The 13,649-nt window shown below is 45.2% G+C and overlaps 1 protein-coding gene across 1 annotated transcript in view; it reads right to left on the bottom strand.

Moving 5' to 3' along the window:
• Positions 1-3,573: 3,573 nt before the first annotated feature.
• Positions 3,574-13,649, bottom strand: part of LOC135904511 (carotenoid-cleaving dioxygenase, mitochondrial-like) — a 57,018-nt gene continuing 46,942 nt past the window's right edge. The window contains exons 11-12 of the mRNA XM_065435302.2: positions 7,080-7,194; positions 3,574-6,344 (exon numbers count right to left, since the gene is read on the bottom strand). Coding sequence (XP_065291374.1) covers positions 6,190-6,344; positions 7,080-7,194 — 270 coding nt within the window. The 3' untranslated portion in view covers positions 3,574-6,189. The remainder of the gene's footprint in view (positions 6,345-7,079; positions 7,195-13,649) is intronic.

Below are 13,649 nucleotides of genomic sequence, written 5' to 3'. Positions count from 1 at the left end.
CTGTCGTCTTTTATCGCTTCTTCGTCGTCCTCGCCTCATCCGTCTTCTCCATCGCCTCCGCCGCAGTCCTTCCCCCTTCCCTGGGGGTTGCGGGGTGTTGGGCCGTCACTGTCCGTGCCGCGGTGGGTTTTCGCGCGACTCGGTGAGCCTTCTATAGTCGGATATAACTTTAGAAAAAAGGGGAGGCCCCGCCCAGATGACCGAAGCGGTGAAGTCACCGGCCGTCCGGCGCATGACATCGGTCCAGAGTGCGCGCCCATTGGTGGATGCTCGTGTGCATCCGCCTCGGAGGAGTAAACGCCCCCTTTTTTCTAAAGTTGTATCCTACTATAGTTGAGGTTGGCACGGGCATTCATGGTAACTTCTCCCATATGTGCCGGGATCCATTTGAGGTACTTGGGTGTAATTGTGCCGTTCTTAAAGTCTTCTGCTCAGCGGTTCAGGATTTTGGCCTAATCGAAACCTCAGCAGTCATGGAGGCATTGCAAAATCAGGCTGTAGACGAGCCGTACGTAAAAATACTGAAAGATATATATAGCGGCTCCACAGCCACCGTAGTCCTCCATAAAGAAAGCAATAAAGAGAGAGAGAATGAAGAGGAAAGGCAGGGAGGTTAACCAGATACGAGTCTCCGGTTTGCTACCCTACACTGGGTATGGGGGATAGGGGTTAGAATCCCAATAAAGAGAGGCGTCAGGCAGGGAGATACGATCGCTCCAATGCTATTCACAGCGTGTTTACGGGAGGTATTCAGAGACCGGGATTGGGAAGAATTGGGGATAAGAGTTAGTGGAGAATACCTTAGTAACTTGCGATTCGCTGATGATATTGCCTTGCTTAGTAAATCAGGGGAACAAATTCAATGCATGCTCACTCACCTGGAGAGGCAAATCAGAAGGGTGGGTCTAAAAATTAATCTGCAGAAAACTAAAGTAATGTTTAACAGTCCCGGAAGACAACAGCAGTTTACGATAGGTAGCGAGGCACTGAAAGTGGTAAGCGAATACATCTACTTAGGACAGATAGTGACCATGGATCCGGCTCATGAGACTGAAATAATCAGAAGAATAAGAATGGGCTGGGGTGCGTTTGGCAGGCATTCTCAGATCATGAAGAGCAGGTTGCCATTATCCCTCAAGAGAGAAGTGTATAACAGCTGTGTCTTACGAGTACTCACGTACGGGGCAGAAACCTGGAGGCTTACGAAAAGGCTTCTACTTAAATTGAGCACGACGCAACGAGCTATGGAAAGAAGAATGATGGGTGTAACGTTAAGGGATAAAAAAAGAGCAGATTGGGTGAGGGAACAAACGCGAGTTAGTGACATCTTAGTTGAAATCAAGAAAAAGAAATGGGCATGGGCAGGGCATGTAATGAGGAGGAAAGATAACCGATGTTCTTTAAGGGTTACGGACTGAATTGCAAGGGAAGGGAAGCGTAGCAGGGGTTGGCAGAAAGTTAGGTGGGCGGATGAGATTAAGAAGTTTGCAGAGACAACATGGCCTCAATTAGTAGGTGACCGGGGTAGTTGGAGAAGTATGGGAGAGACCTTTGCACTGCAGTGGGCGTAACCAGGCTGATGATTATGATCTCTGATCCTCCAATGCGCAACCTTCCATTCTGAAATTAATAACTAAATTATGGAGTTTGCGGGCCAGAACACGCCGTAGTGGGGGACTGCGGAAATTTTAACCACCTGGAGTTTTTTAACGTGCACCTACCTGTAAGTACACGGGTGTTCTCGCCCCATCGAAATGCGCCCGCCATGGCCGGGATTCGATCCCGCCCCCTCGTGCTCAGCAGCCCAACACCATAGCCACTAAACAACTATGGCAGGTCTATCCTGAACGTGGTGCCTTCAGAGTTATTCATCCGACAATGCTTCGCTACGTCTGCTGCTTTCTCAATGGGCGCGAAATACAAGTAGCATTTGACGATCACTGGTCCTTAAAACACGCAACCTTCCATTCTGGAAGGGGTGTCCTTGGAGTAGTTCATCCGACATTCCTTCTCAACCAGCTGCTTATACAAAGTGGCTATTGAAAGTTTGCACACCACCTCATATGAGTAAAACTGTCATGGCCTTCCGTTTCTGCAACTCGCAGTGTGGAAGAGATCGGCAATGAAGAAGCTTTCTTACAAGCTGTCAATAACTATGATAGCCGGAAGGTATTTAATCAATTTTTGATAAGTTCGCGGGTGCGTTTATTTAATCACAGTGGAAATTAATGAAAGTGGTTGAGCACACTGCCTCCACACAACCGCTTATCTGCTGTCATAATGTGATGATGATACATTCACATCACGTAAAACCACCCTGGTATCACTATATTGAGTAATTATGTCACTTCCTAAAATTAACTTGTTTTACACTTACAGTGTGTTCACACGTAACTTGAACCAAGGATTTAAAAGAAGTAAACAGCCGCAGCTTAATGAAACCGATGACATACAGTTTGCCGTCAGGTGGCGCTCCTGAGAGTACTCCTTCATATTCCGCCTAATTAGTGAATTAACTAAGATTATTTATGCAGAGTTTGTAATATTCACTTTAGGGCCAAATGCGTTTCGTTGCGTTGTAGAGGGGATTCAGAAACGACCGATCCAGTTTTTCGCGGCAACGCACAGGCGCTGACACAAGATAATAAAGGGCACCCATTGGCTGTCTCGATCCCAGATGCTGCTTGTAGATGGCGTTGCGATGCAGTGTGCCGTAGTGTTCCTGTATATTCTCCCTGCGGGAGCATATACAGGAACACTAGTGTGCCGCTGCTCCGGCTCCCGCTGCGCGGAGTACACCACTTTTGTCGGCGCCTGTACATGCTGCGCGGCTATTTCTTTTTTTTTTCGGCGTTTAAAGAAATCCCGCGAAAAAATGAAATAGAACCACGTGACTGGGCTCATGCGCTGTGGTGTTGCAGCGCTCTCAACCGCGCTTCGTGCGAAAGAACGGCGCGCGCGGGCCGTGGCGAAGGGAGCGGCTCTGGGCACCGGCTTCACGGTGCGTCGGCATCCGGGGCGCCGTCGTCGTCCCTGATAAGCTTGACGCGCGGTTGAGAGCACTGCAGTAGGATAGCGCGCGGTCACGTTCTTGTATTTCATATTTCGCGGGCTTTCTTTACACGAGGAAAAAAACGCCAAGCGGTATGTACGTTGCCACAAGAAATTGGATCGATCGGTCATTTCTGAACCCCCTCTACTCTAAAGAATACTCTAAGGAGCGCCACATAACGAGAAGCCATATGCGGTTGGTTTCATTCAGCTGCGGCTATCCCCTTCTTTTAAAATCATTTGCTGAAGCTGCATGAAACACCCTGTATGTGTAAGCTGAGTACGAACACTGCACTTTACTATTCAGGATTTACTCCGTCTTTGCATCTTGCGGCTCGCACTGAGCCTCCATACAGCCCGCGGGCGGCAGCGCTGTATCGAGGCCGAACGCCCTCTTCGTTTCGAGAGAGGGATGTTTGCTTGTCCCTCAGTGAAACGGGCACAACTCACTCAGACAGCCATGAATCCGGCGGTACGAGGTTTTAAAATAATATAATTATGAGCAAAAAAAAATAAAATAACATTAGGTGCTGATAATCGCGAAATAATATGTTAACGGGTACAGATATGGTGTGAAAATAACTAGATATTATCTAAAAAATTCGAGAAAAAAGAAAATCTTAGCATACAAGTCTTCATCTTCTACCTGTACGTCTACAAAAAGATAACGGAGGGCACCGCAAACGTTCCTGTCGTTAAAACCTAGCTCGGTAACCTCAAAGACCACCGGAAGAGTCAAGTACGTTCGATCCAAGCTTTGGAAGGGTTGCGCCGGAAATCTAAACAACTACGCGCATTTATAGCATTGGCCGTGGGTTTTCCTCATGAAGTCGAGAGTGAATAAGGCTCGCTCTGCTCACGCAGCCGTGTGCGAGGCGAGCAACCCATCTACGATGACGCGAGACATCAAACGAACAAGGGTTCGAATCGTTTGTGCTTGCAGTTAGCAATCAACGAATAATTCAGAGAATATCAACGCAAGTCGATCCGTACTCTTTTTTACTCGTTGCCTTGAATTAACTCGGTTCTTGTCTGTATTCCAGTAAGGCTGCACTCGGGACGTGTTTTGTTTTCCATGGCGTCGGACGTGCGTGTCACGCCGGTGAATCGGAACACTTGGGGATTCCGATTTTACTTCATTTGGCTGTGCTGGTGTCGATGCAACGTCCATCCTTACCTGGAGAAAGCGTTAGGACTCTAATATTCGTCGGCGCTTTCTGCAACTCTGTTCAGTATCGGCACCAGTCGAGATCGGCGAAGAACAACGAGCACAGGCGACAGGCAAGGCCTCCTTTACTAACAATCGCGAAAGTGGGAACACATGCGTGGCCTCCCCGTTGTAGCCTCGGTCGAGCAACGTCTCCGCATGTCGGCCATCGCAGATGAAGACAAGCCACACGTGCCCGAGTTGGACGCCCCCGTGTTCGCACATGCACCGGCCCCGAAGAAACAGAGCGAATGCCTCGCTCCGAACACCCTGTTTGCCACGTGTTCGTAGTTTCCTTAGCTATAAACATAAAGAGCACAGTGCTGTTTATCAATATCCAACACAATGTTAACAAAAACATCTGTAATACTACTTCAGGGCAAGCTATGACGCTACTGTGAGGACGGCTAAAAGCGAAGGCCTGCTCTTCACGCTGAATTGTTTTTACGGAGTGAAATATACTCTCGTGCTGCTTCGAAATAAACATTAGTTTTACTTATAACTTCCTCAACACCTGAGCAAGGGGAAATCTTTATCAACAATCGCATACCTGAGAAAGCTGCGTGATTTACTGTTATACTTGGGCCTTTCGTTAGAAAAATACTTTTTGAATGTCTTTCTTTTTCATTGCATTAGCACTTCACACGCATTGATTCATCAACGTATGAAATATTTTCTTTTACGCGGATGCTAGAGACATTCACTGAATTGATATCCAGGATTGCGTGCGACGCTGATAGGTGAAATAAAGTTTCTTGCTGATAATTAAAGAGACAAGCACAGTTGCGCACGAGGCATGCTCGCGCCTCGAATAAGCCACAATAGAGAACAACCACTGGTGGCAGTATGTATACTAGCTGTTCAATAGAAAGAAACTCTGTCTGTCCACTCGTCTGTCAGTAGAAGCTGTTTTCCTTTCCGACTGCGACAATCGTAGACGTTACATTATACAACATCTGCCACGAATAACACTAACGTTGCGACATCATGGCGTATTACGCTGGCTTGGAGCACAAATTGCTCCTTTTTATAAGGTTATCAATACTGCAGACACTTTCATTCCTACTTCTGTGAAACCAACTTGGGTCACATACCTTCAACAACGAAGGCTTCAACAATGACTGTTGTAAAACAAAAACAAAAAAACAAGTACCTTAACTCATGAAACTTAAAGTGATATGCAAGTATAAACGGTTCGATACATAATAACTTATAATCATTTACAGATGACCTAGCTCGATCGCTATCGGCATGACAAGATATCGTTGGTAAGCTAATATACGTGAGTGTGGACTCGAAAACAAACGCACACTACATATATTGTGGCTTCAATGCAGAAGTAATGTTTATACGAAGTTCGCCACCTATAGTGCAGCATAAATGTAGCGGCGCAATTTTCTTACGTTTCTCAAATAATACTTGTGTTTCTGAGTTTTGAAGTTTTTATCTTCGGCAAGAGCCCCTACATTTACTTTCAATTCTAGTTTTACTTTCAACAAGTAATGTTGCTCCCAACAACGACGTTACTCCAGCAATGCCCCTCTTGCTGTATCAACCGATGCAAAATTTTGTTCACGTGCGAAACCAAGCCGCGAGACGAGAAGCATATTATGGTGCACGACTACAGAATAGCCAACGTGCTGTGAACGCTTTCAAAGAGCCCAGGAGCTTTGGTATCGACGGGTGACAACTGTTTCGACGGCCACATCATTCTCTGATAATCAGCAACCAGAAAATTTCACTGCGACGAATTAAAATCGAGACATTTCACTTTAAGCCCTTGCAGTCTCGTATGAAACTGGTCGTGTAAAAACGAAACGAGCAAAAGCACAGCGCGCAAACGAAGAGAACGCTCGTGCCATGGAAGACGCACAAGCAATCGAGCGGGAGCGCGTAGTCAGTCCGAGCCTGTCTTCGGGATGGCGCTCGCTTCAGCTCCTGATGAAGCAGCCGTGGATCGATGTACAGGCGCGCACTGGACGGGGAACCTCTGCCCGCGCAATCTCGGTCATCGTCCTGGCGTCCAGCACCAAGAGGAAGTCCGGTTTGTCGTAATCTGTGTCGTTCACCACCGACAGCAGGACACCTGAAAGAGCAGACGGGCGGAGAGCGCCACCACAGACGATCAGTTGCGGATTCGGCTGCGTCCCCCCTGTGACGTCTATCGCTCATTCATTTCTATCATTCATCCGATGTACTACGTGTCTCAGAACTGTGAACAGTGCACAATCGTCTTTCTTTATTTTCTCTTTCAGTATTCGATAGCTTGTCTTGTGGCATAAAAATGGGCGATGCATTTTATATAGACATCAATAAGTTGTTCCTTTCCATACAGCCTAGTAGAGGTCTACAATAGGAACCGTGCATCCACTGGCTGTATCTTGGTGGGAGGCTTGGACGTCGACCCATTTTGGACACGTAGAGGCACCTTAATAAGTGCCGTCCAGAACAGACGCATGTGACAGCCATTGGTGAATGAAAATTGCGCTGAAAGACGGCTTGTGTGTTATTAGCAGCAGCTCTGACGTTGGCATGGCTCCTTATTAAATTGAGCGTGGTGTTAGCGCCTCAGTAAGGGGCTACTTGTATACGCATGAGCTAAGCACTAGCATGACTGCAGCGCGCTACTCGCTTTCATCCACTGTGACGAATTGACTCAGCGGGTGAGACTGAAACACTTCCTCGTCAACTAGCGCACTTTCTTGATGGCTACCCTTGTGAGCCTCTCACTTTAGGCTGCATTCGATCTAGCCCAAGTTCGAGCTGTACAATTTTGTGCGAATAAAACAGACCTAGTGAAAACATTTTTGTAAGTACTCACCGTCATCCTCATCGATTCCGTCGGGGTTGGCCATGAAGACAGCTTCGCTGGGGTACTGCGTGTCGGATTCCCTCCAGAGATGCATCTCGCGCCTTAGGACGTCCAACTTGCAGATCTGGATGCGCCGCCCGCGCAAAACGAAGCACTGTTCAGCACAGCGACGCCACACAACGAGAAGATCTCTGATTTGAATCAAATCTCGCTACACTGACCACTTTCTCCTGCGTACCTACATCAAACTATCACCTTACGACGTGCAAATTTTGACGCTCAGCATTGCTTTAACGAGCGTTAAAATGTTCTTTGAGTCGGTATTTCTTCATTTCAAGTGTAAAGGCTCCTGGCATGTTGCCGGTAGCGTGCATCATTCCTAAAGAAATTGTACCTCTCACTGTCCTCGCAAAAAATTAAAAAATAAAAGATAAAGGGAACAGAAAATGATTCATGTTCTTTTTTGTTTTTTGTTTCTTTTGCAGCTGTGTGAAGGGCGATTTGCGGAGTTTACAGTGATATGGCTTGGTAGTATTCTGAAAGTAGATCGTCCATGACCTAGTTAAAAACAAACTACTCGTCATGATGACCTCGTGGTCGAACGACATAGCCTTGCGCGACGGAACAAGAACAGCACCAAGCAATAGACAATGGAACAAAGACAAATCGCAGCACATATCGTGAGTATTCGCACATTATAAAAACGATATGGTGGCACCATCGTGTCAAACCTGTTATTAGAACGAAGCGCCTGTTTGCTAAGAACAGCAATGTAATTGATAGCCTTTCCCTGGTGCAATGATAACTTAGATTACTTCCATGTTGGAAGCATTATCTCTAGACAGAATCGAAAATCACAAGCAGAAAAAAAGCTGAAAAGAAAAGGCATGCAGCACACGCACGGTGCACTATTTCAACAGCACTTTTTGAGACAAGTAATGAATTAGGAGAAGGAAAAAAAATCTTGAACAGTGGTTTTGTTGAGTTCTATTAGCCATCGGCATTACTGCCTCAAGCATCGCGTGAAACTACTCACATATTCTAAATGTTTTCACAGAATTGAGCGCGGTGCGTAACGTTCCGATATGCTAAATCATGATTACAATTGTATTGAGGACAGTTGATTTTATATGAGACGAAGAAAAAAAAACGAATTTTAGTGATCTGACATTGCACATAAAAAAATGGCCAGGCTTAGCTTGGTTAAGCCAAGAATGCGTTGCATATTGCGCGAGTTGGAGCCCAGCTTTTCCTCCGGCTGTCGTGACGTCACGTCACGTGGTTGCGCTAAAGGTCAATGGTGGCTGCCCGGCCGCGCCCAAGGGCTGAACTGAGTGATTGCCATATGCAACGCATAAAAATAGAAGCAACTTAATAACAAACATAGCAAACTTAAAAGAGAATAGACCCACATATGAGACGCGCAGCAATGAACAATGGCTCATACCTTCAATGGTGGCTGCCCGGCCGCGCCCAAGGGCTGAACTGAGTGATTGCAATATGCAACGCATAAAATAGGCGCAACGTGAACATACGCAAAGGCGTGAGCGGCCAACACTGTTTGGACGAACAGATCTTGTGGGCCTGGCAATATACCAAACATATTTCTTCCCCAACTTGCCGAGTCTCCAGCAGAATACTTAATTTTTTTTCGCACCTCTTTATTGTAAGCGGAATTGCGAGCCGACTGGAGAACAGCACGAGTTGTGCCGATATTTAAAGAAGTTGACCGCCTATTGCAACAAAATTATTGCCCAATCTCGCTGTCTTATTTATGTTACAAACTTTTTGAACACCTTGTGGCTCACAATTTGAGCGAATTTCTAGAAGAACATTTAGCCTTACGCAACCTCCAACATGATTTCGGAAAGGTATATTCTACTATGACTCAAGTGGTTACCGTAATTCATTCATTTGCAGCTCGGCCTGATACTATAACAGCCAAATTGATAGATCATTTCTTGACTTCAGTAAACCGTTTCATATAGTACTCCACAATACGCTCATTGCAAATGATCGGTTAAGTGACATCCCAGAAATATTCCTATCATGCATGGTTATAGGCTTATCTCTTAAAACGTAAACAGTTCATGGAAATGGGAGAGCAACGCTCGGGCTGGCCTTCCATCAACGTCTGGTATTCCGTAGGGCAGTATGCTCGGCCTATTGCTCTTTCTCATACACACGTGAACGATATTGTCAACGCAGCAGATTTATCGGCGCAGATTCGGGTATTTATGACGATTGTGTCCTGTTTAGGGAAGTTTCCTGCTGCAGTTTTTAGTCAGACCTTAAAAATAACATGAATAATCTGTTTGAATGGCGTAAGCAATGGTGTATTGTTCTCAATGCAAATAAATGCGTCTATCTTCCAATAAAGCGCGAAGGAATACCATTGACATATACGTATGAACTGGAATCATACCCTTTAGAGTAAGTACCACGCTATAAATACCTAGACCTAACAATAGCAGGTAATAACACCTTTGGCAAGGGTGGGCACCGTCAGGGAACTTCGCCTGCTTGCCCGCAAGAAGTCGCAAGCTTTCTGGAGTTCAATTGCGTTCAACTGCCGATTGCATGTGATGGACCCCTCCCTACGGCTACAACTGCCATCTAGCCTTTCCCGCAGCGAAAGACCTTGTTGTGCCGCTTGTGGCTGGCAGTGGCGTTCACGAACGCTTACTCCTGTCGTATGGGAATGGCCCAGAGCCCGATGCGCGACTCCTGTAGGTGCGAGAAAACCGTCGAGCACCTATTGTGTACATGCCCTCGTTACGACGTACAACGCCTCTCTCTCTCAGTACAACTTTAAACCGACCAGCCTCGAGACCGTTCTCTGAGTCAAAGATACTCGAACCATGGCCCCACCTGCCACTGGCACAAAAAGCGATTCGTGCACTAGTACACTCCTTGAAATGCACCGGTTTGAGAGAACGCTTATAGTGACCCTATCCATCATCCCACGTGCACTCAGTACTGACTTTCTACCTTTTTTCCTCTTTATATCGGGTGTTATAGGGTGAGGTTGAGTCGAACCCTGGCCCAATGAGCAAGACTGAGTCCGCTGCTTTCGAATCCGCCCGAGGCAATTGAAAAATTGGAATCTGGGCTGCAGTCAGTTCTGCTTGAATTTAAAGGCATCAAGGACGAACAAGCCGCTACTAACGATGAAATAAAAAAAACTTCTAGCGAGAGTCACTGCACTTGAAGCTAGTGGAACCGTAACTGCAACCACTGAAGCGGTTCCCCCTCAGAATACCCTGCAAGATATTTCAAGCCAGCTACAGCGAATAACAAACAGATGTGACGATGCAGAAAACAGATTAAGACGATCAAACTTATTATTTTTCGGGATAGAGGATGACGAAAAAGAAGATTGGGCCACCTCTGAAGAAAAGGTTAAGAAGTTTTGCGAAGAAAAACTCGAACTTCTTGCAACCAGTATGCAGTACGAACGGGTTCATCGTCTAGGATAATATTCTACTGAAAAAGACGGCCCATAATCGCAAAACTGTGTTCATTCAAGGACAAGCAAAGTATCCTGTCCGCAGCACGTAAACGTAGGGGGACATTTTCAATTGGTGAAGACTTCGCGCCATCAACATGTGTGGCTAGAAGAAAGCTGGTAGCTTTTGCCAGGCCACTTGAAAAGCCTTTTAAGTTGGGGCTCGACAAGCTCTATATAGACAAACAAGTATATCTCTACGACACCGCTAGCGACTCAGAAATACAATCTACCAGATAGCTAGACACAAGCCCGAGCTCGCAAAATAATCAGCCGCCTTTCTTGCCGCAAGCTGCTCTCTCGCTTTCAGTGGCCTACACTAACATCCGAAGTTTGCTACCTAAACGTGATACACTTTGTGCTTTTTTAGACGATAGGGACTCTGACATAATAGTACTAACTGAGACATGGTTGAATCCAGATATCGACGACAATGAGATCCTGCCAACAAAAAATCTTTACAAAATTTATAGAAACGACCACATCGATAGGCGCGGTGGGGGTGTACTTATCGCCATTAAAAAAAAAAAGCCTTCATTCATATTTTATCGATTCAGGGTCATCTCTTGAGATTGTGCGGGCTGCTTTTTATGTGTCCCCCAGTGCTGTACTTATTGGCGCCTGTTACCGGGCACCAGATTGCAACCATTCCTTTTTGAATGATTTGCAGGACAGTGTCACTAAAGCGCTCTATACCTGTGTCCATCCAACCGCGTTTATCTTCTTGGTGATTTCAATTTTCCGCTTATCGACTGGGAACATATCTCATCTTCATGTCACGCGTCTCTGGAAATAATCAATGTAACGTTAGATTTTAACCTGTTCCAAATAGTGAAGGCCCCTACACGCACTTCCAATATCTTGAACTTGGTTTTCACAAACGCTCCTGACACAATTACTTCCATTTTAAATATGAGCGGCTTTAGTCATCATAACCTCATCCAACTAGCTGTTAGCATTCCGAAGCCCGTGTCTGGCATAACTAAACAAATTCGCGGTTATAACAGAGCAAATTACGATGAGATTAACTCCCAACTAGAAGAATTTTTTTTGCCAAGTGCTACTACCTTCATTTAATTGTCGATCCGTAAACGACAACTGGGTGCTCTTCAGGGATAAATTAACTGCATTAGCAGACCGTTACGTCCCGATAGTCTCCATAACCAACGACAAATCCAGCCATTGGTTCAACAAGTCTCTTCGCAAACTAAGGAATAAAAAGAAACGTTCTTATAAAAGGGCTAAACGCGTGCGCACTGCTGAGGCTTGGCAGATATACAAAGACAGTTTAAACAATTAGTGCTCAGCGATATCTTCCGCCAAAGATAAATACTACTCTCAAGGCCTACCATCGCTGCTAACTTCCAATCCTAAAAAATTTTGGCAAGCCATATCTCCGACAAGAGATACTAACACCATAACTTTGCACGGAACAGAAAACATACCTATTTCTAGCACCGATTGCCCCACTGTATTAAACACGTTTTTTTTTTCATCCGTTTTCACTCAGGAGGGCTTTTCCAATGTTCCAACTTTTCTGGAACTTGATGCAACATACATGGAACCAATCGATATCACTGTTGAAGGCGTTAAATTACTCATTAGTAACCTCAAAATATCTACTTCCGCCGGTATTGACAACATTAATTCTAAGATTTTAAAGAACACCATCGCTGCCTCAAGCAAGATCTTATGCCATATTTTTCAACAATCCCTAGCATCTGGAAAGTTACCCACCGATAGGTTGAATAGGAAAAATAATACCAATTCACAAATCCGGAGATGTTCATACACCTGACAACTATCGGCCCATATCTTTAACCTGCATATGTTGCAAAATGCTCGAGCACATAATCACTTCCCACGTGTACAGCCACCTAGAAGCTCACAATTTCTTTTTTTCTAATCAGCATGGTTTTAGCATTTAGCAAGGGATTGTCTTGTGACACGCAATTGTTTGAACTAACAGCTGACTTGCACTTTAACATGGACTGCAACCTTCAAACTGACTGTATCTTTCTTGACTTTTCTAAAGCTTTTGACCGCTTGCCCCACTGTCGCATAATTTCTAAATTATCTGCCCTACGACTTGACTCTTTAATTTTCTTTCTTTTCAAGAACACTTTACTGTTGTTAACAATTTCTGTTCCCCGCCTTCTTCTGTTAGCTCTGGTGTGCCACAAGGCAGCGTCCTCGGCCCCTTACTCTTCTTAATCTACATTAACGACTTACCCACCCAGATTACTTCCTGCACGCGCATTTTTGCTGATGACTGCATAATCTACCATCCTATTTACACGACTGACGATCACTTGGCACTTCAAGCAGATCTTAACCTCATCGCTAACTGTACAGTGTAACAAATGGCTCATGACACTAAACTTTACAAAGTGCGAGGTGATGCGCTTCAGCCGAAAATGTGTAAATTCTAAATATCCGTATTATCTTAATGACACTATGCTTTCCCACACTTCATCTTATAAGTACCTTGGTGTTGTTCTTACACAGAATCTTTCATGGGTCCCACACATCACTTCTACATGCGCCAAAGCATCACGTTCTCTTGGCTATCTACGACGCAACTTACGAAATGCCCCGCCAAACATTCGAAAACTCGCTTTCCAAACATTCATTTTGCCACAGTTAGAATTCGCCTCCCCAATATGGTCCCCTCATCAAAATTACCTAATAAATATGACGGAAATGATACAAAATAGAGCAGCCCGGTTCATATCCCGTGACTACGGTATAAACTCAAGCTAAAATTAAACTGGACCTACTGTTGCCGCCATTAGATATCCGCCGCAACATCGCTCTTTTGTGCTTATTCCACAAATACATTTACACTAACAAACGAACCCTGTTACAACTACAAATACCCCACTCTTTTTCACGCAGATTACATAATCAGTTCAGTTTCATGCGCATATACGGTAAAACAAATGCATTTAATGCATCTGCACTACCACGTGCCATTCGTCTCTGGAATGACCTCCCTGATAACATAGCCTCCATATCTAATCCCGACACGTTACGCTCTCAGTTGCTCATGCTTTTCCCACTTAATACCG

This window comes from Dermacentor albipictus, chromosome 2 (genome assembly GCF_038994185.2).
Source record: "Dermacentor albipictus isolate Rhodes 1998 colony chromosome 2, USDA_Dalb.pri_finalv2, whole genome shotgun sequence".
NCBI lineage: Eukaryota > Metazoa > Arthropoda > Arachnida > Ixodida > Ixodidae > Dermacentor > Dermacentor albipictus.
The sequence above is the reverse complement of the archived record's forward strand: the minus strand, read 5'-3'. Positions and strand labels throughout refer to the sequence as shown.